The sequence below is a fragment of the Nematolebias whitei genome, chromosome 8 (assembly GCF_014905685.2).
Source record: "Nematolebias whitei isolate Nwh7 chromosome 8, NemWhi1, whole genome shotgun sequence".
In the NCBI taxonomy this organism is placed as follows: domain Eukaryota; kingdom Metazoa; phylum Chordata; class Actinopteri; order Cyprinodontiformes; family Rivulidae; genus Nematolebias; species Nematolebias whitei.
The window spans coordinates 21,419,230-21,431,143 of record NC_056505.1 but is presented as its reverse complement, the minus strand read 5'-3'; the positions used below and the strand labels follow the sequence as shown (position 1 = coordinate 21,431,143).

At 37.0% G+C, this 11,914-nt stretch overlaps 1 protein-coding gene across 1 annotated transcript; it reads left to right on the top strand.

Annotated features, from left to right (window-relative positions):
- The first annotated feature begins 730 nt into the window (after positions 1-730).
- Positions 731-10,871, top strand: ddhd2 (DDHD domain containing 2). The gene is made up of 17 exons (XM_037680455.1): positions 731-869; positions 3,345-3,537; positions 5,276-5,469; positions 5,618-5,707; positions 5,805-5,925; positions 6,025-6,114; positions 6,196-6,337; positions 6,472-6,680; positions 6,773-6,834; positions 6,922-7,041; positions 7,183-7,278; positions 7,370-7,531; positions 8,072-8,227; positions 8,391-8,493; positions 8,583-8,750; positions 10,504-10,672; positions 10,762-10,871. Exons 1-17 carry the CDS (start codon positions 750-752, stop codon positions 10,844-10,846), a joined length of 2,280 nt encoding a protein of 759 aa, XP_037536383.1. The 5' UTR covers positions 731-749; the 3' UTR covers positions 10,847-10,871.
- The last annotated feature ends 1,043 nt before the right edge of the window (positions 10,872-11,914 follow it).

Here is an 11,914-nt window from a genome sequence, read left to right as displayed (position 1 = left end):
GTGTTCATGTTACCTTCGTTTCTTCCTTGTACATTTAATCTTTGAAAATACCAATTCGCTGGCAGTATAGTCAATGTTTTCGCATGCCTGTTTTAAATTTTAATTTAATAACAATAGTTATTATATATGCTTGATTTTCGTTGTCTTTAGGAAAACGAGTTTAGTTAAATAAAGCATTTTCCCCGGAAGAATAGTTTTGCCTGACCGTTTGCTGATCCTTTATTTTCCGAGGACTCTTGAATCCGTCTTGATAGCGTCGTTTGACTCAGGAGGCTGTCCTTTGGTAGCAAACTTAGCTAAAGCTAGCTAAACAACAAATATAAACCATTTGCTTTAAGTCAACGAGAAGCCGTCGGTGAGTTTTTAACAACTGTTTAAAAATGGCGATGTGAGGATAACGGATCTACAGGATGTAGTGTCCCTGTCAGCTTACCGTAACTCAGCTAGCATGATAGTTATCATCAAAACATCGTTGCTTCACTGATTGAGGCAGTTTGTTGTTGTTTTTTTTATTTGTTTTTTTTTCTGTTTAAAACAAACAAAAAAAACCATCTCATCAGAAAGTAACCGTAAGAATAGCTACTTTTACTTTTGTTCTTATTTCCCATCACCTGCAATGCATTTTTACAGGACTAGATATTTTAGAGGTTATGTATTACGGTAATGGTTTATGCTAGTTTCTTTTCCTCGGTTGGTGTAGGTTCTGTGACTGCGCCCCAGCCGTCAGCTGAGAGCCCAGTATCGGGCTAATGTCATCCAGTCAGGGTGACGAGGGGGCTCCATCACAGGCTGCCCCGAACAACACCACCCAGGACCCGTTTGACAACTCCGCTCAGACCGCAGAGACATGCAGCACACCTGAGGCACAGGTGAGGAGGGTTCACGTGCGATTGTGATGCTGACGTTGTTTTTTTTTTTTTTAAACTTGGGCTTGTTCTTCCCGGTTTCTCTTTGTAGCATGGTAAGTTAATATGTATGCTTTATTTCTGTGTTTTTATTTTGTTGACTAGTGGTTTGGGTTTAAAAAAAAGCTTTTGTTGTCTTCACAAGGCTGATGCCCAGAAAGAAACCTTGTTCTCCTGATTGGAAACATCTTAGTAAGCACTGAACAGTACTTTTATATTCGATGGCACATATGCTGTTGTCTATATATGACTTAACAAGAACGTGTTCTGAAAGTCATCAAAGTTCATGCTCAGTAATCCAGGTAATCCAACAATGTTCAGTCAGGTCATCTGGACAGTCACTTTTTTTGTTGAGAGATGTTTCGCCCTCCATCCGAAGGGTTTTATTAATCTGAGAAGTTGCATAACAAACTGGTTGTTCCACTGCTTGGTGGAAAATAGTTTTGACTTCTCAGATTGATGAAGCCCTTTGGATGGAGGGTGAAACATCTCTCAACAAAAAAAAAGAACTGTCCAGATGACCTGAATGAACATTGTTGGTGTTCTGAAAGTGATTATATGGCTATTTGAAAAAATATATTTATTGTTGTTATGTATATTTTACTGTAATTGGCACTGTCATTAGAACATAAGCCAATTTACTTTCCATGAATTGCATTTGACGTTTTTGAGAATCTTCACCAGCATTTGACATTTTTATTCAGACTAACTTTTAGTTAGCTTATTTTATTTGTTGTTTTTATCTCAATTCTTACATCTTTAATATCTATGTACTATTTTTATTTATGTAGTTTTTATTGTGTTTGATGAAGCACTTTGTGATTTTCACCTGTGAAAAATACTAATGTAATATATTGATCTAAATAAACTATCACGTGACAGTATCTCACGCAGGTAGCTGATTTGTGATGACTTATTCTTAGCACTAATTGTAAGATATAGTTTCAATTATCTAAAATCTAAAATTAGCAAACTTCTCTGAAATGCATTGAGTTAAAAGGGAATTTTTGAACAACAGTTTTGGTCTTTACTGTCTATTCTTGAAGCTTTAATAAAATAAAGCAAACGCTGTAAGGTAGCAGTCTGCAGTATTCTGTGATGGACTTGTCCAGTGTACCCCGTCTCTCACACAGTGACTATTGCATATGGGCACCAGTGACCTCCGCAACCCAAAAAGGAAGAAGCGGGTAAAGATAACTGATGGATGGATTGATGTAAAGTAGCGAGCCTTAATTAGAACTTAGCTGCTTTGACTTGATTTGCTGAGATTATAACAGCAAGTGTGTCCCATCAGTGTCAGTCAGCACTTTAAATTTTTTTTACTAACTCTCACCTGTGAGCCCAGGTTTTGTATCTTTATTAATTTGGACTGATTGTTATATATATATATATATATTTTTTTAAATAATTTGTTTAGCTGTAAAATCAAAGAGGCTCTGTTTGGGGGAGAAAACAAGATAGTTGAATTTAAGTCATTTGATGATATTATGCTTTGTAATGTAGCTTTGTTTAAATCTAGCCCCTTGTAAATCTTATTAAAAGGTAAAAAGTACAACGTGTTTGTTTTTGCTCTGCTATTCTGGCCTAAAAATAGATTCAGCATTCTCTGTTTACTGCATAACGAACGGATAAAGTAGAAATGCTGAGCTTGTGTCTGGGCTATATATGGGGCATCATATTCTGTCTTACAGTTTTGACACCTGGTAAACTTTTAGATTTAGTGACTGTTTATGAGCGACAACAAACTCGATGTGTGGCGTGACTTTTTTTAGTCTTACAAAAGTTGCAAACACAATTAGTATTTGCTGTTACTTTTAGCCTGGTAAACGCATCAAATGCATAAAAACATAATTTCCACAGCAGTGAACAAGATTTATTTCTGATGAAATAAGTTTGAATTATATTCCTGCTTCTTCTCAATCATATTAAAAGTGTGTTCACCTGCTTTAGTTACATTGCAGTGCGTTTGGCATAGCTAATTTGGCAGTTGTGTCCTGGGGGTGGGTGTTGTGCCAAGCAGTGGCAGACTCAGCATGCTAAAACAGAAGACATATTACGGGTTGCATTGTTTGTTGATAAGAAATATGGAAATTGTTTAGCTATTTTAGTGTTGACAAAAGAGACGAGACAAAGCTTGTAGAGGAGAAAAGAATAAAACGAGGCTTTGTTTGTCTTGCTGAGAAGAGGCTGGATCTTTTGTTTCACAACTGCCCTTTGCTTTGTTTGTTGGATAGGATTTTAGCAGAAGGACACAAACAGTGTTCAGCTACTGTCCACCATTTAGAACTGCTGAGTTCTTTAGTGAGCTGCTTAGGAGCAAAAAAAAACATAAAGTAGGCATTTATTTTTAACTTATCTAATGAGCAGCTTGGATGAAGAGGACATATTGATTTCAAATATTGATTTTGTTGCCATTTTGTTTTGTTTTTTTTTCCTCAGGTTTCGCCTGTGTCGGGCGAGGCTTCTCCTTCCTCCACGTTCTCTTTTGAGATGGTTGACATGGAATCCGTTCCACCTCCTTACCAAGAAGTGCAGCCTCACTGGTTCTTCTGTCGTCGAGCTGATGACAAAACCTCCTGGCTTCCCTTCAGCAGAGAGGACTCTGACAAGCTAGAGAATGCTTTAAACTCTGGTGAGAATGAACAAGTATGTCAGATGTACAATTAATGTTTTACATGTTTTACATGCACTTCATCATTACAGATACTATCATTACTTGTTGCTGTTAAAGATGATGAGTTAAGGTGTATTAAACAAGTTAGAAAAAAAAATATATATAACTTATCTTTGAAAGGTATTGAAAACAATACTGTCATTAGTCTTGAAAGTCAACATGCATGCCTCCCCTACCCCCTTAGGGGATTTAACTCAACCTGTCAGGACCTGATCCTGTCAGGTGAACTTCAGTTTTATGAATCCCTCTGCAACTCATATTGAAAGTTTTTAGAGTTTTGTGGTTTTACATGTTCAGAGGTCATCCTCCGATGTTTTGGACTTTGTATTGTTTATTGTGTCATCTTTATCAACTTCTTTGTTGAAATTGATTGCCTTAAGACCTGAAGCCTATCTTTTTAAGGAGTCTGTCAATAGCAAAATGAGTGAGACACAAACAAGGACTGGTTCTCGAGTTGGCTGACTCATTTCTGAACAATTTGTGGTCATATTTAGCTGTTTTAGTGCAAGGTAAATGCACTCAGAGCCGTTATACTTTTAAGACCTGCTATTTAACCTTTGTCTTCAAAACAAGCCGGATGGCAACTCTCTACTGTAGTCTGATGGATACAGGGATTTTATTAAAAGCATTATAATTTGCCAAATCTCCAAAAGAGTTTTCCATTTCTGTTTTGTTCATCCTAGTAAGAACGTAAGACCAAGGATGACAGGAATATTTTTCAATCTTGTGTGTATTTTGTTCCTCATATTGCACAGATTAATTTGGCATATGTAGAACGACAAACTGTTCATTAATGATGATTTATGGAAAAGTGCTGAGTCAGCGCTGTTGTTTCCACATGAAGAACTTTTATCTGTTTTTAATGCAGTGCAGAGTTTTCAACTTTGTCCTTTGTGCTCCCATCTCTGGAATATATTAGTCATTTAATGACTGCACATGATGAAATCACATTCTTTTTTTTTGTAGAAATTCACAATGTGAAATGCTGAAGTTAAATCATATATTTTCAGTGTTTTCCTCACTTGTTTTGCAAATAACGTTTATTCTTTTTATATTTTTATTCAAGCTTTGCACACATTTTAAAATGCTGTCATGTCTGTAAACTTTTTATTTTCATGTCAACTCAAGTTTTTTTTTTAGCACTTTGATCACTATTTTTACCAGGTGCTATATAAAATATAAAATTCGTAATTACTGAATCTGATCTTTGGTATTCAGTGTATATTTTACAAATAAAACAAAATGTAAAATGCAAAAACTGCTTTCACAACAAAAGCCAAGATTTCCTGCTCTATTAAGACTTAAAACGAGTAAAAAAAAAAATCTAAATGAGCCAAGTTTTTTTTTTTAATTGGAAAAACAATTAAAAGATTAGGAAAAAAAGAGTGGAAAAAATATTACTGCAAAGTAACTTTTTTGTTGCATTTTATGGATAAGTTTAGCTTTAAAAATAATGTATCACATGTCTTAGTACTATTTTTAATATACTTTGAGTTTGGCAGTTTTACATTTAATAGCATCACAGAAATATCTTGGTTATTTAATAAGATAAATGATTTTATATTTTCCTTCAACATATTCAGCAGATTTCCAGTATTTTAAACTATGTTTTCAGATTAGATCACCAGACTATTCTTCCCCTCTTACAGAGTTTTAGATTTGACAATTAGACGATTGTTCATTTTTCTGTTTGCAGTAAGTAATGAGGAGGAGGATGTGGTGGTTGCTGTGGATGGGGAGCGATATGATGTGCATGTTAAGAAAAGGAAGCGTTACGCTGTGTACTGGGAACAGACTCCAACTGAGGTCCGCCGCTGCACCTGGTTCTACAAAGGAGATAAGGACACCAGATTTGTGCCTTATCCTGAAGATTTCAGCACAAGTCTGGAGGTAGTTTCATACTGATGCTCTGCTTTTATGTCACACTACTTCTTTCTCTAAATTACTGGTTTCTTATTACTTTATTTTCTTTTTAACGCCTGTTTCATTGAGACTGTTTTAAACATGGTATTGCTTCTCACTTGTGTTCTGATTCCAGGAAGCCTACATGATAGCTGTGACTTTGGATGAATGGAAACAGAAACTAGACTTTCCCACAGGAGAGACTGTCATTTTACACAATCCTAAGGTGAGATGAGCAAATAAAGCTTTGTGCACGACTCATTGGAAAAGTAACCGCTTAGTTCCTTTCTCATAAGATTATTTTTCATCCACTCCATCCTCAGCTTATAATGCAGTATCAGCCAATAGGCTTGCAGGAAGATTGGGTTTCCTCCCCCTCAGAGCAGACACGACCTCGCACAGTCAAGAGGGGAGTTGATAACATCTTTGTAGAAATACCTGATGGTATGTGCACTTTTTTCACTTCAAGATAATAATAGATAATTATAGTAAAGAAAATATACCCAGTTAACAATCTGAAGTCATAGTGTACATTTGTTTTAGGTGAACCAGAGAATGTGGACCACCTTGTTTTTATGGTGCATGGCATTGGACCTGCATGTGATTTGCGCTTCAGATCTATTATACAGTGTGGTAAGTGTGTGAGTGTGTATGGTTATGTATAAATGCAACTATGTGAATTAATTGGTTCTTTTTTTGTTTGTTTGTCTTCAGTAAATGACTTCAGGAGTGCTTCATTGTCCCTCCTGACCACACATTACAAGTGGGCTCAGCAAGATGGACAGGTGGGTCGAGTGGAGTTCCTCCCTGTTAACTGGCACAGCGCTCTGCATGGAGATGCTACTGGTGTGGATGAGTAAGTATGACAAGACTCGCAGCCTATATTTCTACTTTTTATCACCTGATAAAAATAATATGAAATACACTCTTCAACTCTCGTGTCTTTTGTTTTCTTTCTGATTTTGTTAATCTTACCCCACCAAATTTCAGGGACATACAGAGGATCACTCTACCTAGCATCAGCAGGATGAGGCATTTCACCAACGACACGCTGTTGGACCTATTTTTCTACAACAGTCCCACCTACTGTCAGACCATAGTGGATACGGTGTCCTCAGAAATCAACAAGCTGCACGCCCTCTTTAAGCAGCGACACCCAGAGTTCCATGGGGCAGTTTCTGTGGCAGGACACAGCCTGGGTTAGAGCTGTGCAAACTCAGAAACACATTCACGTCAATAGAACAGTAACATGCAGAGTTTAAATGCTTGTTTTTTGTCTCCTGTTACTCAGGTTCTTTGATCCTGTTTGATCTGTTAACCAATCAGAGGAACGGATCCAGATCAAGAGAGGAGGTACAACATGTCATACACACTAAATGACATCATCCCTTTTTTATACTTTTATATTTAATAATAATTCTGTACCTTTTTATGGCTTAGGTACCTTCTAAAGAACCTTCTAGTAGGAACAGTTACACGTTGGAGCAGATACTGGCCAGACTGGGGCTTCAGCAATACCTGAGTACTCTGCAGGCAGAAAACCTTGACCTGGAATCACTGGTATCACATGCACAACCTATAATAGTTTACATATTATTATTACAAATTACATTTTGTGCTGTGTAGTGGAAATTGAATGGTGTAGAAACCAGGGTTTTGTATAATGGACATAGTATGAATAGTTGTTTATTTCCCTTTTAGGCTCTCTGCGAAGACAGTGACCTTCGAGATATAGGAATCCCACTTGGACCCCGGAAAAAGATCTTGAACTACATCAAGAGAAAATGGCTTCCTGAGGTCAGCTTTAACTTAAAGGTTTTCTTTCCAAGCGTTATTGTAATATATCATTTCAACAGTCATTAAATAACTTTACATTTGTTCTAAACAGGACTGTAAAGTACATGAAGGACTGGAGTCTCAAGTTCTACCTGATATGACAAGTGATGATAACCAGTCTTCAGGATCAACATCCCCGCAGTCCCACTTCCACAGAGCGCAGTCTGTCACCAGTGCAGTGGACTATGAATACTTTGATGTTGGCATTGGACAGGTAACGCACGCCTCCAAAAGTACAATATGATGATTTGTGTTTGGGAGGTGAAGCTTTAGTACGTCACTATTCCTGCTTCTCCACTCCCTCTGCTTGCCTGGACAGACCAGTGGAGGCATAGCCAAGGGACAGGTGTGTCTCATGTGGTGCCCACTTTTTCTCAGGTCTTGTCCCTTTCACTTTGACCTGAGTTTATTTGTGCATATGGTGCAGTCTGCTCAGAGAGCTCTCTTGGCAAATGAACTGAAGTGATAACTTTCTGAACAGAATACTTTTCAGTACTTCCTCACCTTCTGTCTCGTTTAAAACTAAGCTGTACAACCCAAAGCCACACTCATTAACTGAGCTCATACATTTGTATCTGTCCTGCATGGGTGGTCATCTCTCCTTTCTCCTCACTTGTATCACTCAAGAACAAATGAGTCCATCTGTCTTAATGGATGTGCGTGTTTTCTATGTGCTCATAAACATACAGCTATTATTACCACACTTTACCAAATACGACAGCACACATTTTTGATTATTACTTTCTTCCCACAGGTGTCCATTGATTACCCTCAGCTAGCATTTCACCCACAGACATTTTTTGCTTTTGGCTCTCCTATTGGAATGTTTCTGACTGTACGAGGACTTAAACGCATCGATCCAAACTACTCCTTCCCAACCTGCAAATGCTTTTACAACATCTACCATCCAGTGAGTAATCACTCAACATTACTTAATGCATCTCTTGGTTCATATGGACCTCTTTTATTACTGCTTGAATTACTTGTTGCATCCTGTGTATGCTAAACCAAGTTGTGCCATTAAATAATACTGTTTCAAGATGTTATTTGTTATTGCTTTAATCTCTGTTTAGTATGATCCTGTTGCCTATCGGATAGAGCCGATGATTGTTTCAGAAGTGGATGTAGAGCCAATGCTAATACCGCACCACAAAGGCCGAAAGAGGATGCATCTGGGTTTGTTTTTCTTTGTTTGACTTGGTTCAAGAATACTGTTGTAGGATGTTTCGTTTGATATTCACCATTAACTTTTTTTTTTCTTGTAGAATTAAAAGATAGCTTGACCCGGATGAGTATGGATTTGAAAAACAATGTATTGGGATCCTTACGCACAGCATGGCAGTCCTTTACTAGACTTCCAGTTGCTGCACTGCCCCCAGCAGAAGAAGGCGAAACTACACATAAGACAAACAAACGGGATCAGGAGGCACAAGGTAGGAAAGGTCTTTTTACGATATTTATCTGTTTATTCTTGGGTGGTGCTTGTTTGTGTTAAGAGAATGTTCAAAGGAGTTAGTCTAACCCAGTTTCCTTGCATTCCTCTTATTCCTCTCACCTCTTGCATGTTGCTACCTCCTACTTCCTTTCCGGTCATTCTTACTGCTTCCCTCACCTCTTGCCAATTTACCTTGAACTTTAGCATCAGCGGCAGATACTGCTGCTGCTAAGAGGGAGGACAAAAGTTCTGATTTTTGGGCTAAAATACTGGAGTGGCCCAAAGCCCTTCATAATCATTATTTAAAAGGTAAGCAAAGATAGAGGTTGGACTGAAATGAATTAAACAAACAAGTAAAATATGTAATTTTCTTAAATGTAATTTATAGTTTTATAACCCAGTTTATTGAAAGTATTCTCAGTGAATCCACACAGATTTTGTGACGGTCTTGAGTTAATTGTAATCCATCTTTTAGTTTGCTACATTTTAACTGAAGAAAAATGGATAATAATTATAATAATAATCAGACAAAAAAAAATAGAATACCATGTTTATAACAGTTGGTTATCCTGCAATGGTTTCTTTGTTTTTTCCTCTACACTGATTTACTTTGGCAGATTCTCAGAGCAAATTTTATGTAATGAGTGTCATTCCTGCCTCGGGCTCTCACAGCTTTTCTCTCCACCTTTCCCCATGCCTCGCACTATTACCACCTGCTGAATATTTAACCCTTTTAACTGATTTACCCTCAGGCCCCCTTCCTCCCTGTCCTGCTGCAAGTTCTTGTCAGATGAATTCACTGAACCCTCCACTGATCGTCAACTTCTTAAAAACCACTTGGGCTTCTGGCCTAAGGCACATTTTTGTTTGAGCTGAGCAAAATCCGCCAGCGGGCCATTGTGTGTTAGAAGTAATTTACCTGTAGGCAAAATGTTAGTGATGTACTTGGCTAAAAAAAATCACTTATCATAACTACATGTTTGTGCGTATCCTGTAACTTTATTACAAAATCTGTCAAGTTATTAAATTGCTTGAAGTGTACAAAGTTCTGAGAAAAGATTGTTCAGTATGTGTCACAGGATGTCTATGGTTTTTCTACTTTAAAAAAAATAAAAATTTAACTGTCCCATAAGCAAGACTTAATGTTCTCATTTACAAATGTTTCATAATCCCCTTTAATTCAAATTCATGAATTTTAATCTTTTCTTGTTAGAATTAGAAATCACTACTTCCACTACATCTGATATCAGATAAGAGATTGCTCTTTAGGACAGCAAAGTAGATTTTTTTAACCCACAAACAAGTGTTTCATCGTAAACCCAGATGATTGATAATTCTTTGCACTTGTCATGTACCTTTGGACTTCAAGTCAACATTTGTTAAATCAAAATAATTACAAACTTTTAAAATCTGCTCTAGCTTTTTCCAGATTGACTGTTAGGTTTACTTCCTGGATTCATATGGATGATTACTAGAACCAAAACTTCACCCATAATCCATGTGTATGTGCACGCAAATACACATACACATGAAGTTAATACCAACACTAGCACAGGAATATTACAATACAGTTTATCTTAAAATAATTGTTTTGTTGCCAGCAGAAGATTTAAACCTGATTTGAATGGTTATCATTGGAAATAGCCGCCGCTCTCTTCCTTCTTTATCGTTATTTGTTTGTAGTTGTTTTTTGTCACCAAATAGCTGCTGCTGGTCATTGTTTGGTTTGTCACTGATTTTATTTTCTGCAGCAGCAGATGTGGAGCCTGAGTCCCCAATGTCTGCAGAGCAGATGGAGCAAGCTGAAATTAAAATGGGGATGCTGAATGGAGGGCGGCGGATCGACTACGTGCTTCAGGAAAAACCCATTGAGAGCTTCAACGAGTACTTGTTTGCCATCCAGTCTCATCTTTGCTACTGGTGAGTTATTCCTATCCATCAAGAGTTATTTTATTTATTTATGTTTTTGTTGTATTTCGTTTTGTTTTAACAAATTGTTTGTCTGTTAGGGAATCTGAGGACACAGCTCTGCTGCTGCTGAAGGAAATTTATGACAAGCTTGGTGTGGCTTTGGAACAGCCACAGCAGTATTAAACTTTGAATGTACATTTGCTTTCATGACAATAATCTGAAAATGAAGGATGTCTGGCAGAGCCAGAGCTGGGACAATCTTCTCCTGAATGCCTTACTCTCTGTGTGTCACTGACTGCCACAACCCCTGCTCCTTTCACACAGGACACCTTTATTTTTAGTCAGGTGATCTTGACTCACGCACGTTTGTTAAACTTAATTTAGCGAAGCAGTGACTTTTTGCAGTTTCCTGTTTACCCACTGTTGAAAGAAGTTTTGATCATTTTTCAAGGTCCAATCTAACATGACAGTTAAACTCATTGCACTTTGTTGATTCATGATTTTGCTTTAATTTGCACTTTCACCCTCAATGAGTTTAAGTTGGGGGGGGGGGGGGGGACACAAAAGATTGTAATTATTGCTCATTATGGTTTCGTAGGAAAATGCACTGCACGTCACACTGAAATAATTTTCAGTTGGCATTTCTTTGCATCTCAGGAAAAATAAAGGTTTAAATTTACAATCTGATGGGGAAAAATCTTTCAAGTTTACAATTATTGTAACAAAGTAAATTCTCCATTTACAGTAAGAACTAGTCAAAGTTGTTTTTTTTTCTAATAAGAAAATGAAGGTTGAAATGTCTTGTTACAAGTGTAAATGAAGGCGGATACGTTTCTTCTCCTCTTGCACTGAAGCAACTTAATAACCAAAGCTGCCACTCATATATTTGTGCAATAATATATTAATGTATCTTTTTCTCCTTTCATTTCACATAGTCCTTAGTGTTAATAAATGTGGTCTTCACTTTGCCTTCTAATCACAGCTCTATGTAATTTGTAAAATGTGTGTTCTGTTGGTCATATATTGAATAAAGAAGTCTGATCGACTGGTCACAGCAGAAGTAAAGAAATGTTAACAAGCAGCATAGTTGTCAATATTGTGTGTATAGTATGTTAACTTTTTTTGCTTAAGTTTATGCCGTTTTTCATTTGCCACATCATAATCGTTTCTCTTGTTCTTTTGTTTTGATATATAGTCACAAATGTATATATGTATATATATATTTATGTATATGTATATATATATATATAT

What these genes read in the sequence shown, in the direction of transcription:
- ddhd2 (XM_037680455.1), top strand. Translation starts at nt 750, where the DNA reads ATGTCATCCAGTCAGGGTGACGAGGGGGCTCCATCACAGGCTGCCCCG. An exon ending in GCAGCACACCTGAGGCACAG is followed by an intron (nt 870 to 3,344) that starts GTGAGGAGGGTT and finishes TTTTTTCCTCAG; the next exon opens with GTTTCGCCTGTGTCGGGCGA. An exon ending in AGAGAATGCTTTAAACTCTG is followed by an intron (nt 3,538 to 5,275) that starts GTGAGAATGAAC and finishes TTCTGTTTGCAG; the next exon opens with TAAGTAATGAGGAGGAGGAT.